The 27,892-nt window shown below is 35.7% G+C and overlaps 1 protein-coding gene across 1 annotated transcript; it reads left to right on the forward strand.

Annotated features, from left to right (window-relative positions):
- The first annotated feature begins 1,337 nt into the window (after positions 1 to 1,337).
- Positions 1,338 to 27,862, forward strand: col9a3 (collagen, type IX, alpha 3). The gene is made up of 32 exons (XM_073874920.1): positions 1,338 to 1,605; positions 2,812 to 2,880; positions 3,446 to 3,481; positions 3,613 to 3,684; positions 3,838 to 3,891; positions 5,972 to 6,007; positions 6,289 to 6,312; positions 6,726 to 6,779; positions 9,291 to 9,344; positions 10,542 to 10,583; positions 10,878 to 10,934; positions 11,028 to 11,081; positions 11,173 to 11,226; positions 13,473 to 13,522; positions 13,643 to 13,700; positions 13,779 to 13,832; positions 13,950 to 14,003; positions 14,091 to 14,144; positions 14,260 to 14,313; positions 15,015 to 15,059; positions 16,843 to 16,896; positions 17,053 to 17,106; positions 17,790 to 17,843; positions 18,146 to 18,217; positions 21,377 to 21,412; positions 21,669 to 21,713; positions 21,838 to 21,870; positions 23,250 to 23,396; positions 23,483 to 23,537; positions 23,622 to 23,804; positions 26,695 to 26,772; positions 27,103 to 27,862. The coding sequence occupies exons 1-32, from the start codon at positions 1,540 to 1,542 to the stop codon at positions 27,285 to 27,287; spliced, it is 2,037 nt and encodes a 678-aa protein (XP_073731021.1). The 5' UTR covers positions 1,338 to 1,539; the 3' UTR covers positions 27,288 to 27,862.
- Positions 27,863 to 27,892: the final 30 nt, after the last annotated feature.

Below are 27,892 nucleotides of genomic sequence, written 5' to 3' on the forward strand. Positions count from 1 at the left end.
AATCTGTACCATTGTAATATAATAGGCCTAGTATGGTAGTATGCAGTGGATAAGGATTTCTCAGATTAAGGGCCAAATTGGGTTGCTGCAATTTTGAAAATTAAAATTCAAAATTTGACTAATTGGTATACATCAAATTATCGATCCTGAAGTGAGGAGCGACGTTATGAGCTTGGTTGAGACCATAAGATAAGGGAATTTATGATTTTTTGTGCCATTTTCTTAACAATGTCAAGTAAATGTGTCTTTACCATCACATCATCGAATATATGTTAAAAATAAAACTTAAATCAGTGTTCTAAAAACATTTTGTGGTTTCACATGGAATCTAATTTATCTTGAACTTAATGAGATTTTTACATGCAATATGAATTATAGTCATTTACGTATCGAAATTTCTGATTCATCAATCTACCCTGCTTGGAATCTAAACTTATTTAAGTGAATGCCATATATAAAACTTTTTAATACATTGTCATAAATGTATAATTGTAGGACGCTTTTGTTATTTATACATAATTTATTGGCAAAATTATGTATTGTGCTGGTAATGACTGTGCTGGTAATGACATTTTTGTCATAAAAACTAGCCCTATTAGCTAAGATGATGACTAAGCAAGTGTAGCTAGTTTTCTACATGTAATGTACACCATTTTAACTATTAAAGTGATCAAAATATTTCAATTTTTTTTTAAATACAGAAATACAACATATATGGTAATGATGCATAATAAGTGTACATGCCCAACACAAAGAATAAAGAGTAGATTTACTTAGTTTTCTGGACATCAAGGCATCATTCTTGCAGCTCGAAATCCATATGCTCCATGTCATTAGGTTACCATGGCTACCAAATAAACTTTTGATAAAAAAAACAGTGGGAAAGTCCCTTTATGCAGAGCGTGTTGGTAATGACAGCTAAACCATGGGACACAAAATAAAGTACAAAATGCATATATATGCTTAATCTGTGCATGTAGTTTATTAGTTCAAGTAACATTTAATTCATATGCATATATTTTTAAATTAATATGTAATAAATAATGTTTGAGATATGGCACGGCATGAAGGACAACACCAAAACACAGATATTGTACAACAAAACACCAATAAAATGTGATAAAATTATTATAAAAAGAACAGCCATAAAAAAGCATAGGCTTGTTTTTGTTTATACTAATTAATAGTGCTCAAATTTATTAGATTTGATTCGTTTTTCATAAAATTACACCCTGGGAACATAAATAGGCCCGAATTCTGGGAAACACCAAACTATATTTTAGTAAGGGCAAAGAAAGGAATAGCAAAACATTAGTACCTAGGTTATGTGGTACGGCTTTAATATCTTCTCTCTCTGCGTGGTATGCAATCCTGAGAATGTCCTGTAGTGTAACCAGTCCGTCACGAGCTCATTTCCACCTCCTCCACCGGACTGAGCTCTGCCCCTTCAGGTGCACCATTGGCTTTATGTTCATGCCGAGAGTCATTTAGCAGCGGTAACCCGTCACAGGGCACTGGACTGTGGGGAGGACAATAACCATGGCCGTGTTGTCAGCTCTTCAGCTACTTTTTCTTTGCCAGCTGTTAGCATCATCGTCTGCCCAGGTAAGACACAACAAGCGGCGGTTCACTCGACAGAAGCTGTGGGATGCTTGATAACCTGTTGCTTCAGCTTAACGTTGGGTTTCTGTCATGTTATCGAGTGTCTTTTGTATGTCCATTGTACGTGTCGTCTGAAAATACTATTCAGATTGAGATTACTAGATTTACTAGATTTAATTGATTTGGGCAAATCAGAAATATCTATACGCATCCGGTGCGCGAATCCCTTAAGTTAACGTTACGTAAATTAAGCATGTTTTTTTGTGGTAAAAGTGTAGTAACCATGGTTTATTGGTGTATTACTATTAGCAAAACCATGGTTTTACTACAGTAACCATGGTTTAAATAGGGTTATTTTGTGGTAACCTTTACGACAGTAACAGTTTTTTTTAACTGTAGTTTAATTTTCCTAAGGGAGGGTTTGTGTACATCATCGTTTTATTCATTTATCTAACATAAAACAGATATATTACTTTCATTCCAAATAAATCTTATTTAGCTATTGAACACTTTACAGAAAAACATTGCAGTACAATACAGTAGGCTATCTGTATTAATACAGTAATAAAATGCAGGTCCATACTGATACTTTTGTATATATGACTCTAAATACCAGCAAGCAAGTCAACAGTGACTGTGCCAAGGTATGACAAAACACTTTTGTTAGTACAAAGAACAAGTTGTTTGTAGAGAAATGATTAAGATATTATAATATAGAGCAGTGGTTCTCAAACTTTTTCTGCGTGCGGCCCCCCTTGTGTACGGCGCATTTCTTAGCGGCCCCCCCAAAGAAAATTTATGACAAGAAACTGTTTTAAAACTCAACTTTTGATTAAACAAAACATATTAAATGATACGAAGTAGTGCTGTTGGTTAGTAGTCGTATTTTTGTTAGGTTTAATTACACAGAATTCATGATAAATTAATGTATTTTATAAAATGTCATAAAACTGGGGCCCCCCTGGCACCATCTCGCGGCCCCCCTGGGGGCCCCGGCCCCCAGTTTGAGAACCACTGATATAGAGATTATATTAAATTTGAAAAAATAAAATGTTTCTGAGGAGAAACCGTGCTATGCCAGTTTTCTGTATGAATATACTTTCTATACTAGTTATATATACATTTGATATAATGTTTAATAGAACAATGTATGACGTTTAACATTGTAATTTTCTCAATTTGTATTTGGTTTTGTTTTTGTTATAACAGAGGACAGGTCCCCGTGGTCTACCTGGTGTGCCAGGGCCACCTGGACCCCCAGGAAAAGATGGCATTGATGTGAGTAGACAGTGAAATAATCTGCTTTAGGATGTAATATAATTTTTTATCCTCCTGTACTTTTCCATGTTATTGATGAGAAAGTAATGAGAGGGATTAAGAAAATTTTCAATTTGCATTTAGATATAAATATTTTATGTGAATGGTATAACTCTATATATGTAGATATACACACTATATATGCAATATATTTTTTTTATTACTGGTTTAGACAGGCTGTGCTTTGTTGTCTGTTCACTGGCTTTTAAAAGCAAACAAGAAAACTCTGTCAGGAATTTACGATTGTAAACGGTGAATAACATTGAATGTTTCCTTAGTAAATGAAATCCCTTTTAGCACGGGCAGTAGAAGTGCAGAAACAGAGAGGTCATTCATTCAGCCTGCTCAAAATCAAACACAACCCTTCTGAAGTTTCCCCAGCCCCCTTCACTCCTCTCCATATCTTCACCTCTCAGTTTTACTTAGCTCTTGAGTTTTGCATGATTTTGAAGTACTAGAGTATTAAAGGTTGTTATAGTAAATCTGCATCAAATAAATCAGTCATGTAATGTCATTTTCTCTGTAGGGTAAGCCTGGTCCTCCTGGACTTCCAGGAAAGCCTGTAAGTGTCTCTGAATGATATGAGTTTTTGCTGTGTAATATTTTATTATTTTAGGATCACAAATAATACTCAAATAATCAGTGCACATTATCATGTTGCCTAAGACACACATTTCTTTGTTTTAATTCCAGGGGCCAAAGGGAAAAGCTGGTACACCAGGAGCCGCAGGAATCCCAGGAATACCTGGCCTCCCTGGAGTGGATGTAAGTCAGGGTGGAAAAATCCAGGAAATGTGTCTCATTTTTAATGCCATACCCTTCTCTTATTTGTAAAAAAAACCTTTGCAATGCAAAAAGTCATTATTGGCTCTTTTTTTTTGTATTCTGGATTTATTAGTGTAAATGTTTTTTTTTTAGGGTTTGACAGGTCCTGATGGTCCAGCTGGAAAGGACGGGCTACCAGGAGCAGTAGTAAGTGTTTTTATTTCACCTGCTGACTTTAATGAGTCTCTTAAGTAAAAGTGACCTCTACTACCCTGTAAACAGCTAAACATGACATCGTGACATTATGACTACACATGTATGAGTATGTGTAATCACAATACAGTATTTCTCTGAGGTTTTCAGTAAATCTCCACTCCACTAGTGTATGTATTTTAGCTTGCAGATCAAAATGACAGACGATGTCAAACTTCATTTCTTCTGCTTGTGAATGTTTTTAATTCTGGGGGCTCCTCTGTAGTGAGGGCAGTTTAATTATTATCAGGTGACTTTGGTTTTTCAAGCTGTAATTGTGTTTTTCTCTAATCCTAATGTGGTGGAATGTGAACTCTTTTCTGCTAATCCTCTTAAAGGCATCACCTGAAATCCTTATTATTTTATGTGACTGATGCTAGTGAGGTGCGCATTAGTCTTTTGATATGAGAGATATGTACATTAAACACTACTTTTAATTCACTCAAATTTATTTTTTTAGCGCATTGTTTCTCAACCAGCGGGCCGGGGGCCTCAACAGATGTTCAACATGACTTCAAATTATTCAAAAGACAAAAAGCATACATCTGTCTAGTCATGCCAAGCTCTAAAACTTTCTAGTTGGTAGAAATAGAGTGAGTGGGGTCCCTTCAAAGCCCCCTTCAAATATTGTTTTGGGCAATAGGGGGGCCTTGAAGTGATAAAGGTTGAGAACAACTGATATTGCATCATTTTACATTGTTGCATTGTTTCAAAACAGCTTTATATGAAAGAACATGAAAAGAAACCAATGAAAACAGGAAAATTATTAAATATGTGGTATATAGAATAAAATATTGGACATTTGGTTAATTAATATGATAAATAACAGATAATAATTATATGATAATAAACTAGACATGTCTTTCTGTCTTATATGGAAATGGCCCTTGAACAAAGAAACTATTATATAAGAGCAGGCTTGTAACATTACATAAAGAATTTGCAATAATACCATGAACAGCAGTGTAAAAAGCATAGAGAAATTGTAGCAACATCATTGAGTGCACCCGTCACCACACACCTACAAAACTGAAACAGTGATGTCTTTAAAACTGTAGCTAATAAAATAAAATAAATAATTTAAAATAAAAAAATTCATTGGCGCTGTCCTGTGAGTTTACTTATTTTATTTATTTATACAATAAATAAATTATACAATTTATACATTTTTCATGTAAATGTTAATCTATCACGACTAACTGTATATTGTTGGAAAGGTCTAAGAATTTAGTTTTCATATTTTAAAACCTTTTAGGAGTAATAATAATGCAGTGACAGTAATTTATTAATTTGTGACATGAGTATGCAGCAAACTAACAGCAAACAAACACAAACCTCACTTTTTGTGATCATTGCATTATTTTTATTTATTATTTAATACATTTCAACTGCTGTAACATTTTTTTATTTAATATTTTTACCACCATACACTTCCGTAAAAAAAGTTTTTAAAGTGTCTTCTTTAAACAAGACCAAAATTAGGCTTCTAGACCAAAAAATGTCAGAATTATATTAGTTTTTTTGTTTTTATAATGAATAGTATTATTATTATTGTTATTATTATTATTAATTTGATTTGATTTAATTGTATCAACCACAATGTCTTACACATAACCACAAAAGACATCAAATACAATCGAGGATAAAAACACAATAAAGTCCAAGACTTATTTCCATTGTGGTCCTCATCACCATCACCATTTCATCCCCCTACCCACCCTCAAAAAGCGCCAGTTAAAGGGTTAATGTTTCTTCATTGTACAGTATATTTTTTGAAGCTGTTTAATAATCTTTGGTGAATTCGATCAATTGCTGTCTAGTACTAGTCCAGGAGCTATTGGCATTTAAGGATTATTAAAGATGGGGGTAGAGGTGTAACATTTTACAATACACAGTGTAAAAACACAAAAACAGAAATTGATCATTTATTTTCTAGATTCATAGAGTCAAAAAAATTATTTTAGTGTCAGTTTAATGTGTTTCACTTTGAGGTTAATGATTTTTGTTATAATTTGATTTGTGTTTGTTTTAACAGGGCGACAGAGGACCTCCCGGACCAGGTGGACCCCCTGTAAGTGCCCAACATCAGCGTACCGTATTAAACCTCTTCATACTTAGACATTTCAACCGCTTCAGACCAACAAATGTTGTTTACCATTACAGAAAGTTATCTGCCTAACATGCTAGGTTTAAACCTCCACTAAGTCTCACAAACAGCATACACTACAGTTTCACAGTAAACATCTATTAAGACCACCATATTTGTTCACCCCACACAGCTGTGTTTGTTATGTGTACAGTATGCCAAACATGTCAATTAACTTTCTTAATCTCTTCCTTTGTCTTTCTCAGGGCAGAGGCAGACCAGGAGTTGCCGTGAGTACAATCTGTCTAAAATAATCATTAGTGGAGGAATCAGATTTAGTTATGTGCGCACATTTCTTTATCTGGCAGATCCTTTTATTGTTTTCTAAAGTTACTTGCAATTAAACTGTGCATTTACAGTATACTTTTATCAGTACATGCATTTGATCTAAGAATTAAACCCACAGCTTTGTTAGTATCAGGCTTTACCAGCTAAACTACAGAAATGAAATGCTGTTGTGTGTAGTCGCCATGAAACATACTGTAATTGTTCAGAATTGAGTGGCATGAAATTTAAGAAATACAAATTTTTAAGTTTAGGGTTAGGGTTAAGCTTTCTATTGCAGTAGTCCAACAGGAATATTTAACAAATGAAACTGTGCCAAATTAGATCAAGCATTTGTGTGTGCATTTTCTGATTTTAGGGTCTTTCTGGAGCTAATGGACTTCCAGGTGGACCAGGACCTCAGGGACCACCTGTGAGTGTCTGTTTAAAGATTACATTCACACACTAAGAATAAAGACAAATAGTGCTGGGTGATTTCAAACAAAATTCATATCTCAGTAATTTGGAAATGAGTTACGATATACTTTCAATATCTAAGCATTTTCTGCAAAGTGGAATACATGTTTACATGCAAGTCGAAGCCTCGTAAGAGCTCACAATCACCTTTATTAAAACACCATATGATGAAAATAAAATTCAAAAACAGGGTTTTCCTCCCTGTTTAAAAATATACAGCTGCACAACCTCCAACCTGGTTGGAAAGCCTATGTCCTGACCAGTGCTTGGGGTAACTAGTTACTAAGTAATTTGTTACTTACTGTAATTCAATTAATAAATTATTGTATTATTTTCCCAGTAATTTAATTATAGTTACTTCGGATGTAATTGAACTAAATTCTGTGTATGGGCTGTAGATCAATTATATGATGCACAATATTGGATTTAACATCAAAATTTAAAGTCTAATGTTAAACTGCATGTTTTTTATGTACGCTTCTCACTTTAAATACTTTGGTAAGTTAATAGGAATAATGGTAATAAGTGTACTTTCCAATTCTCACTATTAACTGGTTGGTTATATACATTAATATTACTGAGATATTGGCTGTTTATTAATACTTTAAAAGCACATATTAATGTCTGATTCTGCAAAACTTATTCTACCTCCTTAATCCTACCCAATTCCTATCAATACTTAAACTTAACAACTACTTTACTAAGTATTATTAAGCAGTAATTAGGAGGATATCGAGGCAAAAGTAGTATAGTTTAGAATTGGACCTTAAAGGCGCAGTGTGTAAATTTTAGCGGCATCTAGTGGTGAGGTTCCAAATTGCAACCAACAGCTCAGTTCACAGCTCACCCCTCGCTTTTGAAATGCATAGAGAAGCTACGGTAGCCACCACAGGACAAACATGTCATGGTTGGAGACAACGTAATAAAAAAGTTTGTCCATTAAGAGATTCTGTAGAAACATGGTGGCACAAAATGGCGACTTCCATGTAAGGGGACCCTCTGTGTATGTAGATAAAAACGTCTCATTCTAAAGTAATAAAAACATAACGGTTCATTATGAAAGGTCTTTATACACCCCTGATAATATAGTTTTGTATTTTATTTTGCATTTCTGTCAAGAGATCCTTCTAAAAATTACACACTGCACCTTTAAAGGAACAGTATGTAGGATTGTGGCTAAAACTGGTACTGCAATCACACAACTGGGGGCCAATACACAAAATGACAACATAAACATCAGTTGAGGGCTGCAACTCCACTTTTTAATTGACAATATCCTGGCCAGACCACTGTTGTCAGTGATATAAGAATTTGAAATGAACATGATTTCTTAATGTCTAGTGACATATCAGGGCCATTTTATGATTAATTGATATACATTTCTTACATACTGTTCCTTTAAAAAGTGTGAACAAAATATTGATGTACTTTTATGATTTATTCAAGCTGTTTCAAGCCTATCTTGTATCATTTACTAAATACGATTTAGAAAGTAATTAGTAATAAGAGAGTAATTTGTACAGTAATCTAATTACATGATTGAAGATATAATTAGTAATTAGTAATTAATTACTTTTTCAAATAACTTACACAAAACTGATCCTTGTAAGGTGTGTAATCCAAAACATGAAACAAATGCAGGATCTAAATGCAGAAAGTAAATTTAATAAAACAAAGAAGTACAAACAAGAATCCGTAGCGTGGCATGAAACAGGTCATCATCTAGTCCATTCTTGAAACAAAACTTTAACATAATATCGTCCCATGGTACATGCGTAACTCAAGTCCAAAAAGTCCTTTGCATACTCCTCCTCTGATCCAATAGAAACAGTCTTTCCGCTAGATCCATCTTGTAGGTCTGTTATTCTGTGAGGTGCAGTCCAAAACACGAACCAAAGGCAGGATCTAAATGCAGAAAGTGACTTTAATAAAACAAAGAAGTATTAACAAGAATCCGTAGCGTGGTATGACAAGGCAATGAAACAGACTACACAATACATTAACAATAACCGACCGGAGACAATGGAAACAAGAGGGCTTATAAAGGGACCAATGGGAACCTGACATATCATGCAAGAGACAAACATGGCTGTAAACGATATCAAAATAAAAGACATAAACATGACAGGACAAAAACCTTACAGTCCTGACCTCAGTGTACATTTCTGGCAAAGCTTCTGTTGCAAAGGAGGGTCACAGTATTAGTCCATTCCAATAAATCAGTATTGTCTCATCCTGTATCCCACTGGGGAAAAATATTCCCAAAACTCGATATACCACCCAGCCCACAAATAGATGTATGTACCACTTCACATGTAATATTCATTGCCTGAGCCTTTACATATAGTTGCAATAAGCTGTGCAGATTACCTTTGTTGATAGTTTGTTTCTTCTTCTTTGAATGTAAGCACATCGGCACACTCAGAACTTGTATGATTAGTGACACATGTTTTTGTGATGGTTCTAGGGGCTTGAGGGTCTTCCAGGACTTCCTGGTCTGCCGGGTCTAGATGGACCACCTGTAAGTACCACATACACTCATCAAAAACGCTTCATGGTTTTACTACAATTATAAAACAGTTAGGTTAGTTCCAGACCTTGATTCTGAGAGGCCAATAGCTGTTTTATCATGAATAAAAGACAATATTGACCACTGTAACCAACAATTCTGTGGCTGCATCTGAAATCACATACTATGACAGTAGGTAATGTATTAGATGAAGTACCTACTAATTGATCTTTAAAACAGTAGGTACTATATAGTATGAATATGGATAGAATAAATACATTTGGACGTACTGCATCCGCCATGTTGATACATTATGCCTGTGGCTGCGTCTGAAACCGCCTACTTCCATACTATGGGCCCTATCATACACCCAACGCAAGTATCTTTTGCTAGTTTCAATCCGGCGCAATGATCATTTTCACGTTAAGTGCCACGTTGTTTAAATAGCAAATGCATTTGCGACCAATTTTGCGCACATGTTTTCTGGTCTGAAAACTAGGTGTGTTCAGGCGCATTGTTGACGCGTTGCAACTTTAAGGCAACTAAATTAGACTACGCCATTAACCAACAAAAACCTGCTCTAAAGTCTATGACACAATATTGTTTTTGTTATTTAAAAAGCGCGTTAGAAATATGCGCCTATAAACAGGACAACAACGCGGGTTTGCTTATCACACACATGGATGCGCAGCAGCAGCACCAAAAAGCTTTTAAATATGAAAAATTAAAGGATTAAAATGTAAAAGATTATTATTGAGTCTCTTGGACATAAATGAGCACCGATGATGAGACGTTTAAAGGCGTGAAGAGCTGCTTCACCTGTAGCCTGGTAAGTAAATAAATGCTTTGCTTTAAACAAATGCATCTGTTTTTAAATGCTACCCCACAGATTTATTTTATATGATGACACTGTACCTGTGGATATGATGAGATGAGAAACATTTTAAGTAATGCTTTAAAAAAACTCACGCCATCCGAGTGCTGAAATGCTTCGGCTCTCTGCGCGTTTGTAAATCCTTTATCTCTTCTTTGTATTTTTAGAGTACAAACCTTTTCTTGCATATTTGCAAATTATTTTATGAGGTTACAATGATTATGTTGGATATCAATACATTTACAGCAATTAAAAGCCTGCTATTTGTGCTTCTATGACTGAAAGAAAACGTCTTTTATCAAACATGTAATTCAGTCTATTCTTTTCCCTCTTAGGGGCTTCCAGGAACGCTTCCCGAAGGTGGCGGAGACCTGCTGGTATGTTCTAATGCTTGCCAGTTTTTGCATGAAAACCACTGACGTACCACAACCTATTTTTAAGTATACAATGCTTATTTTTACAGGTATGCCTTGTATGAATAGCAATCTGCATATATATCGTAATACAATCCTAATAGATTTGCTAATGTAATGGAAATAATTTTTATTTCAGTGTGCAACATTTTTAGAAATGATCAATTAAAACTATGTTATCCTATTGGGGAAGATAAATTGTCAGCAGTCTTGTTTTTCTTTGCATGCAGATTGATTGCATCATTGTCTTGTTTGTAGTGTCCGGCCATCTGTCCTCCAGGTCCACCGGGACCTCCAGGAATGCCTGGATTCAAGGTGTTTGACCATCAACATTAAACTCTCCTCCTGTCTGTCTGCTCCAAAAGATTTTACAATGATCACTATAAGCTGGTTCTGTGTTTCATTTAGGGTCATACAGGTCATAAAGGAGATAAGGGAGAGATGGGGAAAAATGGAGAAAAGGTGAGATTTTACTCATATATATTATACTGTACTACATTTTTAAAAACTCTTTTAATGTGTTTTATTTCGATTCTTGTTTATTCTTCATTAGGGTGATCAAGGCCCACCTGGTCCTCCCGGGATCCCCGGTACAGTGGGTTTACAGGTGGGTTACAGGTGGGACTAACTCACACCTCCAGAGCACCATGAAGTTCATTTTAAAAGTGAAACAAAAGGCTGAAACTTATTATACTGTAGCGTCACACATATATAATACAAAGTATCCAGGGCTGCTTAAGTCTCTCTTAAATGTGTTGCATGATTTTTGTCTTAAAAAGTGTTAATATGCCCCCTGACATGACTATATCTTCCCCTTAAACTGTTTTGGTATGGTGTTTCAAACGATTTCCTAATTCATATTGTTAAAAAATACTGGGTTATTTTCAACCCAGGGCTGGGTCAAAAGGCAACGAACCCAACCATTAGGGTTATAATTGAACCTATGCTGGAATGTTTCAACCTATTGTTGGATCAAAATAAAACATTTTCTAAGTCAAAAAGGGATGAACCCGGCCGTTGGGTAAAATTAACCCAGAATTTGTACTACCGTACTATGTTTTGCAGTTTGCAGTATGCTAGTCCAGTAGGACTGCAACTGAATTTAAGTATTACACTTTTAAAGGGGCCATGTCACAAGATTTTTTTAAGATGTTAAATAAATATTTGGTGTCTCCAGAGTACACATGTGAAGTTTTAGCTCAAAATACCATATAGATAATTTATTATAGCATGTTAAAATGGACACTTTGTAGGTTTGAGCAAAAATGATCGTAATGATGGTGGTTTGTTGCAATTGAAACTCAATTGTGCTGTGAATTATTTTGCACTAAATGGCAGTGCGGTCGTTGGATAGTGCAGTTTAAGGGGCGGTATTATTATAATAAGATCTCCTTATGACATCATAGAGAGAGCCAAATTTCAATTAGCTATTTTTTCACGTGCTTGCAGAAAATGGTTTACCAAAACTAAGTTACTGGGTTGATCTTTTTCACATTTTCTAGGTTGATAGAAGTACCGGGACCCAATTATAGCACTAAAACATAAAAAAGTCAAATTTTCATGCCGTGGCCCCTTTAATTACGTTTCTGCAATTTGCTTTACATTATGCTCTATGTCTGATTTGCTTAGAAAGAAATCTTACAGTACATTCACATGGGGCGTCAGCGTTAATGCTTGACGAACGGTTTGTCTGAAGCCTGGACCTGACGCGAACGTCATAGTGATAACAGCCAATCACAGTGGACTGCAACACATGCTCCTCTGTTTCCTGTTTTGCAAAAACTGAGTCTGCATTAGGTTATTTGCATAAGATGATTCCCACGGGTCCTTGAAATCCTTGAAAGTTTGTGAATCTGGGGGAAATAACTTAAGGCGCTGGGAAGTTTTTGAAAATATTCATACATTGATACAGGTCATTGAAAGTGCTTGAATCTATTTTATGCAAGACATTTTCTTGGAAAAAATCCATATTAATCCCTGTGTAGTGTAGGATAATATCATACAAATTCTAGACTTTTTAAGCACACGTCCTAAACTGTTCACTTTAAATGTTTATATCTTCTGTATGCGAATGTTGATTTATACCAAAATGCTTTTTTGCATGTTTGACACATGAAAACGTCTCGGGTTACGTATGTAACTGTTGTTCCCTGAGAAGGGAACGAGACGCTGCGTCTCTCTTGCCATACTTCCTGCGTCCCTGTAATTCCGTCTTTGGCAATATTTCAGATAGCAATATACTTCCTGGCTCCTGTGTCACCCTGTCTTTGTTGTTAAGCCTCACCATTGGTTGAATTTGATATACACATTCAGACGCACTTACCCCTGGAGGCGCCCCAAAGTGTCACCGCAGTGACGCAGCGTGAGTTCCTTCTAAAGGGAACTGTAACAATGTATCTTAAAAGGTAACCTTGCTTTCACTTGAAATGTGTCCCCACATTTAGTCCTTGAGGACATTTGAGGGTATTGGACCTGGAAAGTCCTTGAAAAGTCCTTGAATTTGAAGTTAACTAAGGTGTGGGAACCCTGTCTGATTGGCTGACGCTTGCGTTGGCGCTTGAAAAGTTGAGAAACATTCAACTTCTGCCGCGAGCAGCGGCTGTGACTCGATGCCAACGGATCCACAATTCAGTTCGACAATGCTTGACGTCAACGTGAACGCTGAAGTGAATGTACTGTTACTTTAATCATTATTATCAAAAGTTACAGCTAATGAAAACTCAAAAAGAGTGTAAACGCAGAGGATCATTTTGTTAACATGCAAAACTTAAATGTACTAGAATTTTAACAAATGTTAACATTTGATTTACTTTATGTAATGTTTATTACATTTATTGTATTTTTGCTATTTAGGGTCCCCGAGGTCTGAGGGGGCTTCAGGGTCCAGTGGGATCTGTAGGAGATAGAGTAAGACCTCCATTATCTAAATAACATCACAATACATGGATTTTACTTTACATTTGTATAAACAATCAGTACAAACTGAATGGCTGACAGTGTTTTTGATCACTGACCTCTTTCTGTAGAGGATTGCCTGGCTTCAGGGGAAAACCTGGAGTTGCCGGTGTCATTGGAAAAACTGTAAGTATCCATTTGGAGTCTTGTGTCAGTATTGAATCCCATTAATACAAATGTGATGTCTTTTTTCCAATATTCCAGGGTGACAGTGGTGAAAAAGGACATCAGGGTTTCAAAGGACCCAAAGGAGAGATTGTAAGTCAATGAGATATGCTGTTTATTTTGGTGAAGGTAAAATATGCATTTTGAATATCAGAGACATTTAACATTGGGCACAGCTGCCATATTGTCAACGCTGTTCTTTCTTAACAGGGAAAAATAGGCCCTAAGGGAGTACCAGGAGGTGTGGGACCTAAAGGTGAACCTGTAAGTAACTTTTATTTGATTATGTCTATTAATGGTGGGATTTTGACAAATTGATCAAATTCTAATACAATCTGTGTTGAATTGTAGGGCATGCCTGGACGAGATGGAAAGGATGGAACTCAAGGACTGGATGGTGAAAAGGTGAGTAACAGCTTGTTTATTAATGAAACATATTACTGTTTAAATAGCAGTATGTTGCAGTTAAACCATAGGAATGCCCACAATTGAAAATGTGTGTGTGTGCTTATGTTTAAAGGGGGATGCTGGAAGACCCGGGGTATCTGGTGAGAAAGGACCAAATGGGTTGCCTGTACGTATTATTAATGGTTTAAATATTGATATCGATATTCTGGTTTAAATATGTGCTCAGATGGAAAAGCCTCTAAAAGCCTAGTGCTGGGCATAGATTAATCGCAATTAATCGGATACATTTTTGAATAATATATGTGTGTGTACTGTGTGAAATTATTATGTATATTTAAACACACACACACACATATATATGCATTTCAGAGAATTTTTATTTATATATCCATTTTTTGTTTTGTTTATTTAGAATATACAAAAATATAAATAAATATATGTACCCATGTAAATGTTTCTTAAATGCATACATGAATGTATGTGTATTCATATATATATGGATATATATATATATATATATATATATATATATATATATATACATAATAATTACCCACAGCGCACACTCATATATTATGCCAAAAATCACTTTTATTTTGTATGCGATTAATCGCGATTAATCTATGCCCAGCACTACTTGCGACACATACTGTGTGTTCATCAAATACTTTAGCTTCAAATCCACTTAATCCTTGCCTTTGGGAATTTAGAAATACAGTTTTTTGGCAGAAGAAAAAAAAAGCTAATTTACAAGAAAACATGTCAGACGCATTTAGAGGGCTTTGTATCTCAGCTCTTCATATAGTGGTTTAAATATCGCTAACAATTGATGTTTGTATGATTCATTTTGATCTGTTTTTACTTCAGGGTTTGCAAGGAAAAGCTGGTACAAAAGGAGCCAAGGGAGGAGTTGTAAGTAATGAAACCGTATGAAAGATTCTTGATAAGTCAGAGAAGAATGTGAAGTGTTTCCACGAGTCATGGAATTTCTGGAATATCATGAAATTTTTAAAGGTCTATTTCAGACATTGAAGGTTAGGGAATTTTACGTCATGGAATATCAGGGATTTTGTTTGTTGCTTTAATTTTTAATTTGCATTTATCAAAATATAATTTGCTTGACATAAGGAATGCCATTTTCCAAGCCTTTCCAACCGCTTATTGGCATTGTGTATTAATTTCACGCATTTAAGCTATTTTTTATAAACTCACAGTGTACACTACATTATCAAGCTTACGGCAAAAGGGACACTCCACTTTTTTTGAAAATATGCTAATTTTCCAGCTCCCCTAGGGTTAAACTTTTGATTTTTACCGTTTTGGAATCCATTCAGCTGATCTCTGGTCTGGCGCTACCACTTTTAGCATAGCTTAGCATAATCAATCAAATCTGATTAGACCATTAGCATTGTGCTCAAAAATAACCAAAGAGTTTTTATATTTTTCCTATTTAAAACTTGACTCTTCTGTAGTTACATCGTGTACTAAGACTGATGGAAAGGAGGCACATTGATATTACTCAGCGCCTGAAAATAGTCCCCTGCTATTGAAAGTAACCCAGGGGATTATTTTTGGTCAGTGCATAATATCACTGTGCCTGCTGCAGCCGTGTTGCAGCAGCAAAGTCCTTGATTATTATGCCAGAATGAGAGTATAGTCCCTAACCATACAGTGAGGAAAATAAGTATTTGAACACCCTGCTATTTTGCAAGTTCTCCCACTTAGAAATCATGGAGGGGTCTGAAATTGTCATCGTAGGTGCATGTCCACTGTGAAAGACATAATCTAAAAAAAAAAAACAGAAATCACAATATATGATTTTTTTTTACTATTTATTTGTATGATACAGCTGCAAATAAGTATTTGAACACCTGTCTATCAACTAGAATCTGACCCTCAGACCTGTTAGTCTGCCTTTAAAATGTCCACCTCCACTCCATTTATTATCCTAAATTAGCTGCACCTGTTTGAGGTGGTTAGCTGCATAAAGACACCTGTCCACCCCATACAATCAGTAAGAATCCAACTACTAACATGGCCAAGACCAAAGAGCTGTCCAAAGACACTAGAGACAAAATTGTACACCTCCACAGAGCTGGAAAGGGCTAGGGGGAAATTGCCAAGCAGCTTGGTGAAAAAAGGTCCACTGTTGGAGCAATGAAAATGGAAAAAGCTAAACATGACTGTCAATCTATCTCGGACTGGGGCTCCATGCAAGATCTCACCTTGTGGGGTCTCAATGATCCTAAGAAAGGTGAGAAATCAGCCCAGAACTACACGGGAGGAGCTGGTCAATGACCTGAAAACAGCTGGGACCATCATTTCCAAGGTTACTGTTGTTAATACACTAAGATGTCATGGTTTGAAATCATGCATGGCACGGAAGGTTCCCCTGCTTAAACCAGCACATGTCCAGGCCCGTCTTAAGTTTGCCAATGACCATTTGGATGATCCAGAGGAGTCATGGGAGAAAGTCATGGAAACCCCTCCATGGTTTTTGGGTGGGAGAGCTTGCAGAGTAGCAGGGTGTTCGGGTGCTTGTTTTCCTCACTGTATCTGCCTAGAAAATCACAAAATCTAGTCGGTACCTTTGAGAATGAATTATCTGATCTGATTTAGACAGATAGAATTGGACTTTAAAGTATATTTCACATCTCATCTAAAATGGTTCATAATGTTTTTTTATCTATTTCAGGGAGATCCGGGAAAGATGGGAGAAACCGGACCATCTGGAGAGCCAGGTATCCCTGTATGTATCTGACAGATCTGACTGGAAATGCACTTTCTCATAATCTCGTGATTGCAATAACATGCAAAGTAACACAACAAACCTAGCACAACTTATGTTGAGATGAGAGTATAATTGTTGGATTGTGAGACTGTACTATACTGACTTACTCCACAGGGTGATATTGGCATCCCCGGAGAGAGAGGATTGGCTGGACCCAGAGGTGTATCTGTAAGTAAACCAATGAGCAGAATCCATTCTCTTGACACTGATTTTGTAATAGTTCCAATATTTTACTGACCAAGTCTAATTTGGAGAAGAGTAATCTTTACAAAACCATCTTTTTGTCTCTATAAATCTCTATCAAATATAAAGACATGGATTTTACATTGATGCATTTGGCCAAAGTGATTCAAGCTATACATTTTATCAGTATGTGTATTCCCTGGCATCGATCCCTGGACCTTATGTGCTGCTAAGGCAATGTTTTTCAAGTTGAGCTACATGAACAGCTACAGGATTTTTAGGAGCAAGCCTTACATTTTCGAAAACCTTCGAAAAATATATAAACATACAAATATATAAAATGAAAGAACAGACCATCTTCTCTCAAACAAAATGGGGAAAAAAACATTTATCCTATCTATATTTTTTATATGTTAAAAAAGCAAAAAGGCTCAGAATGATTATTAAAACATACAGTACACGGAGTGTAAAATTTATAAATCGTTTTTGCTTCAGTTTTTTATATTGGGTAAGTGCGCCATCTAGTGGATAATGCCGATATTACAGATAACCATAAAAACTCACCAGGAACACGTTTTTACATGCAAATGTTTTCTCTTAATTGACGAGATAACTCATCAATGGCGGGGAAAGAGTTGAGTTCATAAGATGATGTGTCTGTGTTTTAGGGTGGCATTGGACTGCCTGGAAATGCTGGTCCACAGGGTGTAAAAGGATATCAGGTCAGTTGCACATGTCCATATGTTTCATTAAAAAAAAAATTACACAGTAAAGCAGCAAACAATGAATCTGGTCTGTTATTGTGTCTTTCTATCCTAAACATTAGCAACAAGCCATTTGATTTCCGCTTTGTGTTGTGCTTGTTAGCTCTGTCCAATAGAATGTCAATGATCCAAAGTCCCATTTATTGCAGCATATCAAACATCTAATATTCAAATTAGCTGTGACACAAATTATTTTGATATCATTGCAACATACTCTTTATCCAGTTCATTGTTTAATGAAGTTTTGTTGTTCTGTACAGGGTGTTAAAGGTGCCCTTGGTGATGCAGGTTTGCCTGGGCCAACTGGAATCAGAGGCGGGTTTGGTGAGAAGGTAAGTCATTTTAAAATAACTAAATTATACTTACACATCCTAGTGTAATTTATACACAGGCAGTGGTGGAGACAGAGGGGTCTGGACCCCCTGACATCTTACTTTAAAGCAGTGCTTCTCAAATAGTGGGGCTGGACCCCTAGGGGGGGCTCGAAGCAACACCAGGGGGGGCGCGCGAGCCCCCGGGGAAAATACTTTTTCAGGAAGTGATTTTTTTTGCACTGTCACTTAAAGACATTACACCCCAATCACGCTAATAAGCCGCTTTAATTTTTTATTATTATTTATTGATTATATTTAATTTAATTTTTCAGTATCAAATGGTCAAAAAATATTATACTTTATATAAGGATTGATTTTTTTTTATACAGGCAAATTGATGCATTTTAAGTCTTTTCTGTTACAGACTAAAAAACAATGTTAATAAAGTTATTCTTTGTTGTAAGTTGATCGATATTTCTTTTTTTGTTTTCTTTTTGTGTTTTCTCAATGTTAATAAGTATACAATGTTTTGCAGATGTGTAATTTTATAGACAAAGTATACTATTTACAGTCGCGGCGGCGAGGTGGGGGGGCGGAAAATGTTTACTTTTTCTTAGGGGGGGGGTGGCAGTAAATAATTGAGAAGCACTGGTTTAAAGTAACTGTGGACTGAATAAAGTCTAAGGGCGCACTCACACTATCCAAACCAAACCGCGTTCGGGCGCGTTTGACCCCCAAAGCCTGGTTTGTTTGACTAGTGTGATCGCTCTGTTCTGCGCCTGGGCGCAGATTTGGTTAATCGCGCCACGGCCGGGTTGCAGAGGTGGGCCGGAGCACGGTTCCTTTGGGCGCGATTCAAAAGGTGAATACGTCAGTTGCGCGACCACTCACCTTCATCTGCCTCCGTAAAAACCTTTTGATGTGAGCAGCGGGGGTTACGTGAATGTCCGAGCTGCACACGTGACAGATCAACTAAGCAATACGATGGTATGTGAGAGGGCTGTCTGTAATCGCGCACCAAACGACTCTCAATAAAAAACACAAACTTATCATTACGATGGGTTCTATAGTTAAGAGAGCGCTTTACTTCCTGCTTTTTTCAAAACAATCACATCTTAATGACGAAAGCGCGTCCGGACTCGGATCGATAAAAAGTACAGTGTGAGTGCGTGCATCTGGGGGAGTAGGGAGGGGTGACAATCGCGCTGGGGCATGGTTTGATTTGGTTTGGATAATGTGAGTGCGCCTGTAAGATTGGCCTTTCTTTTTCAGTGTCGTGTTTTTGTTCTTGAGTGGTCTTTGTAGGTTACTGTATTATTAGTTGGACTTGACTGCCGCCTTGAACTTGAAAATGTGACGTGCATCATACCCACCGATAGCGTGCATGCCCAGCTAGAACTTCATGTTCGCGTCTTTTTGGCTTAAACTGACAAGTGTTCATATGTCAAAATAGTCTTAGTGAGTATCATAGTAAACAATTGGTTACTGTATGTCAGAAACTAGTGGACCTGAGATGGCATTTTTTAAAATACATGAATTTATCATAAATTAAATGTGGCATTTTATACAAAATAAAATGTATTATTATTATTAAATTCTGTGTTATTAAACCATTGTAACCATTAAACCATTGTAATTAAAAATAAGGCTACCAACCTAATACTAACTATTTGTATCATTTAATATGTTCTTTTTAATTAAAATTCTAAGATTGAGATTGTTTTATGTCATGAATTTTCTTTGGTGGGGCCATGAAGGGATTCACTCCGCACGCCGAAAAAGTTTAAAAACCACTGTCTCACTGAATAATCATTTTATTGCATTTGCTCTTAAAATAAGCCTCTGTCCTTACCCATATGGCAAAAAAAATTCAAATATCATTTTAAGTATATTTCAAAATATACAAAAACATAATGTACTGAAATATATTTTGAAATGTGTTTACAAAATTTTATTTTCACCAATATATTGTTTGGCCAATTTTTTATATTTTGAAATATTAAAAAAATAAATATCTTTTGAAGCATTTATATTCATGTCACGTTGGAAGAAACACTTTGTATGTTAGAAACCTGTACAAAAAATGTAATTAAATATATTTTCAACTGCAAAAATATACTTATAATTAAAAACTTTATACATACGAATACATGTTATACTTATGCTTTATACATTTTATACAAACATTTATATTTTGGTCAGGAAAAATATATTTTTTGCCGTATGGGTTGTAAAATTGGAAATGGATTTGTTCTCTCTGAAATACATTTTGAAATGCATGTTATTATATGAAGGTTTAAAACTAAAAATACATTTTTAGATTTGAAAATATATTAAATTTAGCTTAACTTTCTACAAAAAGTTATTTAGCATAAATAGAAAACTTATTTTTGGCTAAATAATTATTTTTTCAATATGGGTAAAATTCATTAAATAAGAAAATAAGTTCACTCACTGATCCTGGCTGAGTAACTTCTGTAACCTTGTAAAAACAAGGTTAATACATATTTTACTTTTAAATAAATTTCATTTTTTGCCTCTGTTATTTAAAGTAAGTTTAAGGTTTATTATAGAGTATTAGATTATGTTTATCTAGTAATGCATGCCGTTATATATGAATATTTATCTAATGTGAGGTAATGTAAAGTAGGCCTATTCATTTATGCTTTTTTGATACATGGTTACACATCATTTTCTTTCATGGACTATGAACCCCCTAAAGTAGCCTTGACCACCCCATTTAAAAAAATCTAGTTCCACCAAATACATCACGTCTCAATTCTCTATCACAGCACATTGTTTATCGTGAATAATACCTAGATTTGAGAGTGTGTGTTTGTACTTCTTGTTATCAGACTTGGACTTTTCACGTGTCAGACAAAAAAATTATTGTTTTCTCTGTAAAACCATCTTAAACACCTTAGCCACTACGTTCTAACCACTTAGATATTACCTACAACACCTTAGCATTTTCACCACTAACAATTTCTTTAGAACATATACAAATATCTAGTTTATGTTTAATCTTAGACAGCACTCATCCTCCTTCTGTTCAGACCTTAAGCTAAAGAACAAAGACCGTCTGTATTCTGCATCCACAGGCATTGTGCCTACAGTACCTTGGCCCACACGTGCATTTATTTAAATACTCTCTCTCTCTTTCTCTCTCTTTCACAGGGTCCAGTCGGGGCTAGAGGTCCTAAAGGAGACGTGGTAAAAATATTACTCCACTATACCAGCTCTAAGGATTCATGGTCTTTCTCCATTGATTTTTCCCATTCACAGCTGGCCCCAACATTCACAGCTTTTTTATCTTTTTTGATCATTTTGGTGGTCAAAACCATTAATTGAATTTTTTTGCTGTGACATGATTGGCTGATCAGATAATCACATGATTAATTAGATGTGTATGGTTGTTCATTATAAAGTGCTCTGTGTGTGTATTGATGTGTGTTTGTGTGCTTTATAGGGTATGGCCGGGATTGACGGTTTACCAGGAGAGAACGGAGAGCCTGTATGTAACTCAATATATTAATATGTTAAATACGTCACATCTGAGTACAACAGTAAATATTCTCAAATATTTATCTCATGAAATTTGAGATATCCAAGACTTTTGCTATTTTTTATTATTTCAGGGTCCATATGGTCCTGTCGGGCAGAAAGGAGAGGTGAGATCTGTCTGTCCCCCCTTTCAAATGTGTTTCTTTATACTTCAATATAATCATTTAAAAGTTTAAATATGCGACACAGTAGTTTTATTGTAAAACATCAATGGCAGCGGGTCTGTATTCTGTTTATGTAAATGCACTTGAAATGGACTTCAGTGATGTCAGGACCCGCGGCATCAGCTATTGAAAACATTTGCAACTTTTGGTTTATATTTTTGGCTAAGAAATGAATGGCAATTTTTGGTTTAACATTTTTAATGACTAAAATTTTGGTGCATTTCTTTAATATTTAAAGGATTAGTCAATTTTCTTCCAGATAAAAAAAATCCAGATAATTTACTCACCACCATGTCATCCAAAATGTTGATGTCTTTTTTTTTTCAGTCAAGAAGAAATTATGTTTTTTGAGGAAAACATTCCAGGATTTTTCTCGTTTTAATGGACTTTAATGGACCCCAACACTTAACACAACACTTAACAGTTTTTTTTCAACGGAGTTTCAAAGGACTCTAAACGATCCCAAACGAGGCATAAGGGTCTTATCTAGCGAAACGATTGTCATTTTTGAGTGATAAAAATATGCACTTTCAACCACAATTTCTCGTCTATCTCCGGTCCTGTGACGCGCCAGCGCTACCTCATGTAATTGTGTAAAGACGTGGAAAGGTCACATGTTACATATATGAAACGCACATTTGCGGACCATTTTAAACAATAAACTGACACAAAGACAATAATTAGTATCAGTTGACATACAACAACGTCAGAACGGTCCTCTTTCAACACACTTGTAAACACTGGGGCGGAGTTTCACATACGTCATCCGTGACCTCTTGACGTGATGATGATTGCGTGAGGTCATGCTGGCGCATTACAGGACCGGAAATAGATGAGAAGTTATGGTTTAAAAGTGCATATTTTTAATTTTTCTTGTCAAAAAAGACAATCGTTTCGCTAGATAAAACCCTTATCCATCGTTTGGGATCGTAGTCTTTTAAAACTAAAAAAACTGTTAAGTGTTGAGTTAAGTATTAAATGTTGGGCTCTATTAAAGTTCATTAAAATGAGAAAAGTCCTGGAATGATTTCCTCAAAAAACATAGTTTCTTCTCGACTGAACAGGGGAGACATCGACATTTTGGATGACATGGTGGTGGGTGAATTGTCTGATTTTTTTTAAGAAAATGGACTAATCCTTTAATAGTTGGTGCTGTGCAGAGATATACACAGTAAATGGTGAACAGATGTGTATTTTAGCATAAAAGCCATTCAGCATACAGCATCATCTATCCATTGTATAATGTTAACAAAACAAGAATATGAAAAATTGCTACCTTAAGTCAAACATTTTTTATCCTTCCCCCTTTCCCTGTGTTATAGCCTGGTAAACGTGGTGAACTGGGACCTAAAGGTGTTGTAGGAGCACAGGGAGAGATCGGAGGAAGAGGTGCACCTGGAAGACCCGGACCGTTGGGATTCCAAGGAGAACAAGGTTTTCCAGGAGTTCCTGGAAAAACCGGTGTTCCTGTGAGTAACTACCGACTCTAATATATGATCGTACTTAATGTTTGCACATTAATAGTACTTTAAATGATTTTTATTTATTTTTTCAGGGCAACCTGGCCAGCGAGCAGCACATCAGGGAACTGTGTGGCTCAATGATTGATGGTAAGACACTTATTTACTTTAAATTGACCATATACTGTTTTTGAAAAGGATTGTATGAACTACATCTGCTGATGTGCTTTTTAGATCAGATTGCTCAGCTGGCTGCTAACCTAAGAAGACCTCTGGCTCCTGGTGCTGTGGGACGACCGGGACCTCCTGGACCTCCAGGGAAGCCAGGAGAAGTTGGATCTATTGGTCACCCTGGAGCAAGTGGTCCACCAGGATATAGAGGATTGCCAGGAGATCTTGGTGATTCTGGTCCTAGAGGTAAGAGAGTTCGTGGGATATGCATACATCTATTTTTGAAGTTCAGCAAGTCATTATTTTAAGAGTTGAATATAAGCATCTAAAAAAAAAAGATTTGAAATCAAAACTATGGCAAAACAAGAATGAAAAATAGATTTACTTCATGTTAAAACAGGTGTTATATGTAATATGTAAGGAATAATTAACAATGGGCCATTGAATTATTTGAAAATAATGCACACCCAAGGTGGAAATGTTACACTGTGAGTGTGCATTATTTTCAAATAATTCAAAGGACCGGAGTCAATTATTCTGCTTATACCACGGTTACCACAAACATTGCTCTGGTGCCTATTTTTAAGACATTTGACAAGTTAGGTGTGCGGTTATCGAAAATAATGCGGAATATTTCTCAACCAGAATAAAGCATTCAACATCCCTGTGGTATGATTTTAAATTATAAATATTAAAATTAATGATCATTTTGAAGATGGAGACCATCAGGTCTACCATGAGGTACACCCCCAAAACTGTCGAACTGTCTAGGAATCCTATGCATTTGTCTGGACTCCATTTAAACATCCAGAAATCCAGAAAGGCTATGGAGGTCCCATTTGTTAGATTTATTATTTCAGGTTTTATTTAAAGGATTAGTTCATTTTCTTAAAAAATTCCAGATAATTTACTCACCACCATGTCATCCAAAATGTTGATGTCTTTCTTTGTTCAGTCGAGAAGAAATTATGTTTTTTGAGGAAAACATTCCAGGATTTTTCTTATTTGAATGGACTTTAATGGACACCAACACTTAACACTTAACTTAACACTTAACAGTTTTAATGTAGTTTAAAATTGCAGTTTCAAAGGACTCTAAAGAATCTCAAACGAGGCTTAAGGGTTTTATCTAGTGAAACGATTGTCATTATTGGCAAGAAAAATAAAAAATATGCACTTTTAAACCACAACTTCTCATCTTTCTCCAACTGTGTGAAGCGCCAGCGCTACCTCATGTAATTGCGTAATGCCGTGGAAAGGTCACGTGTTACATATATGAAACGCACATTTGCGAACCATTTTAAACAATAAACTGACACAAAGACATTAATTAGTATCATTCGACATACAACAACGTCGGAACGGTCCTCTTTCTCCACACTTGTAAACACTGGGGCGGAGTTTCACATACATCCTCCGTGACCTCTTGAAGTGATGATGTATTACGTGAGGTCGCGCTGGCGCATCACTTATCACAGATAGACGAGAAGTTATGGTTTAAAAGTGCATATTTTTTATTTTTCTTGCCAAAAATGACAATCGTTTCACTAGATAAGAACTTTATGTCTCGTTTGAGGTCGAGTCCTTTGAAACTGCAATTTTAAAATGCATTAAAACTGTTAAGTATTGGGGTCCATTAAAATGAGAAAAATCCTGGAATGTTTTCCTCAAAAAACATAATTTGTTCTTGACTGAACAAAGAAAGACATCAACATTTTGGATGACATGGTGGTGAGTAAATTATCTGGATTTTTTTTAAGGAAATGGACTATTCCTTTAAGCAACAGTTACATTTCAAAATAAAAATAAAACTACAGTGATTACGCCTCATGAGAAATAAATGTTCATTTTATGTTTATTCCTGAAATGATACGACCTCAACAGATCTAACAAATACGACCTTTGGAGGACGTATAATTTGAAATGAGACACAGCTTGTGTCTTTTCTCTGCTAGTCTGTCCGCCGGTTTTTACAACATTTGTGCTATTTTGTTATGTAAGCCTCTTTGGATAAAGTAAATGTGAAGTTCACACATCTATTTAAAGTTTTTTTTTAATCGCAAATGAAGCTGAACATGTTAGTTTCAGTGTGAATAATAATCTTCCTCCTAACCAAGAGCTTTTAAAATTAAAGGCACACAATATATGTCGAAATAACTAAAAACAACCTGCAACACAGAAGACCCAGGGGCTTATTTGTAAAATGGAGTGTAGAAACCATCCTAAATTTGATCTCACGATCGCTTCTCAAAAATGCGTACATGTAATAGACCAAACTTACACACACAAAATGTGTGTACCCATTTCTTTCAGACGTGAAATCTATAAATTACAAATGATCTTGAACCTTAAACGATGCCTATAAAAGAGCACCGGTCAATGTTCAAATAATGTTCGAGCAGCAAGAATGGCTTATATTTAGCAAAAGTGCGTACGTCTGCTCAGACCCTAATGTGGCGCTAGGCACTTTTCCACATAAAAAAAAAAAGTTTAATAAAGGTGAACGTTGCCGTGGAGTGTTGCGTACGCACACTTTACGATCAAATCTGTGCGTACGCACGCTTTATAAATAAGGCACCCGTGTTTATTTTGTAGGGCTGTCAAAAGATTAATCATGATTAATCGCATACAAAATAAAAGTTTGTGTTTGCATAATATATTTGTGTGTTTATTGTGTGTAATTATTACACACATACATGTATACATTTTGGGAACATTTTATTTATGTATATATTTTATACAATATTTATAAAATATTTAATGGAAATGTTTCTTAATTACATAAAGGCATGTGTGTGTATTTTTATATACAAAATAATTTCACACAGTGCACACACATATATTATGCAAAAACAAACTTTTGTTTTGTATGCGATTAATCGTGATTAATATTTTGACAGCTTTAGTATTTTGATTTAAGACAATAAAAAATTTAGACACCTTGAATTCAAATTTTGTATTTACAACAACGTTGGGCAACAGTATGTTATTAAGAACAATTTAAAGCTGTTGCATATTTTTTTTATTTAAAAACTATCCCAGTATAAATGCAGAGTTCATTGCCTATCAAAATGTCACTGTCTATAACTATGTTAATATAATAATTAATTTACTTTTCATATCTCAAACTCTACAGGGGATGTTGGTGAGCCGGGTGATAAGGGTCCAGTTGGTAAAGCCATTGATGGGCCCATTGGTGACCAGGGTGCACCGGGTACGTACAGTGCAGACACGCAGTATTTTCCTTAGATGGGTCATCATGACATGCTTTAATGATGTGCATCTTTTAACACAGTCTGAATTTACATTGTGGAGAGGTACAGAAGTCAGTTTAGAAGTCATTTTTGCAGCTTTGTTTCAATAAATGTTTTGGACTAATGAGTCATTTTTCAATTCTGAAAGTTATAATAAAATTAAAAGAATTTAAATTCATCATGATCCTTTTGAAAAGGCTGCAAGTCAATATTTACGCCATCTATAAAATTTCTCAGCTATTATCAAATGCAACTGATATTCAGCATGTTAATCTCTCTGTGCCCAACAGGTCTGCCAGGTGTTAATGGCTTCGTGAAAGATGGGCGCGATGGAGCACCTGGAGATCCCGGAGAGTCAGGAGAGGCCGGAAGAACAGGCCGTCCAGGACACCATGGATCACCTGGAATCTGTGACACGTCAGCATGCCAGGGTCCTGTGGTTCATTCGAAGTCCTCCAGTCCCAAGAACCATTAAAAGATCCGTGTCCTCGGAATTCAACAGAATTCCCTTTCAAACGTGTTTTTGAGAGGAAACGTTTGGGGATCATTAAAGCATTTCAGTGCTGAACACACAAGAACAGATGTGTGAGACAACGAGACTCGATCGGCATCTGAAGGACCTCCTCAGACACCAGCACGTGTTGATACAGCAAGAGGCTAAATACATCAATCACTGTGTGACGGATGCAATAAAAGCAAAAACTGGGAACTTGATAAAAAGAGCAAGAAATGTAGAAATATTTGACGTATAACTTCAACACTTTCAAACGTTTGTATTTGTATGCAATTTGATTTCCATTGTCGTTTACTTTCCTAAATATGTCAAGTGTCCGAAATCACTCATTGAAGAATAAAAGAACGCATCGCTTCAGATCCGTCAAACCCTTGTAAAAACAAATTCTGTAGGCTGTGACCTTATCCACTAAATACTGGTGCTGTAACAATAACTATACGTTATTTTAAATACTATTTATTTCTGAGTACTGTTGTGTGTACAGTGAATTTCTACAGCACGATGTAAAAAAATAAAGACACTTTTCCGTAAATAAATTCTCTCAGAGCTCGACTCTCAGAACCTTT

Source organism: Misgurnus anguillicaudatus, chromosome 13 (assembly GCF_027580225.2).
Source record: "Misgurnus anguillicaudatus chromosome 13, ASM2758022v2, whole genome shotgun sequence".
Lineage (NCBI taxonomy): Eukaryota > Metazoa > Chordata > Actinopteri > Cypriniformes > Cobitidae > Misgurnus > Misgurnus anguillicaudatus.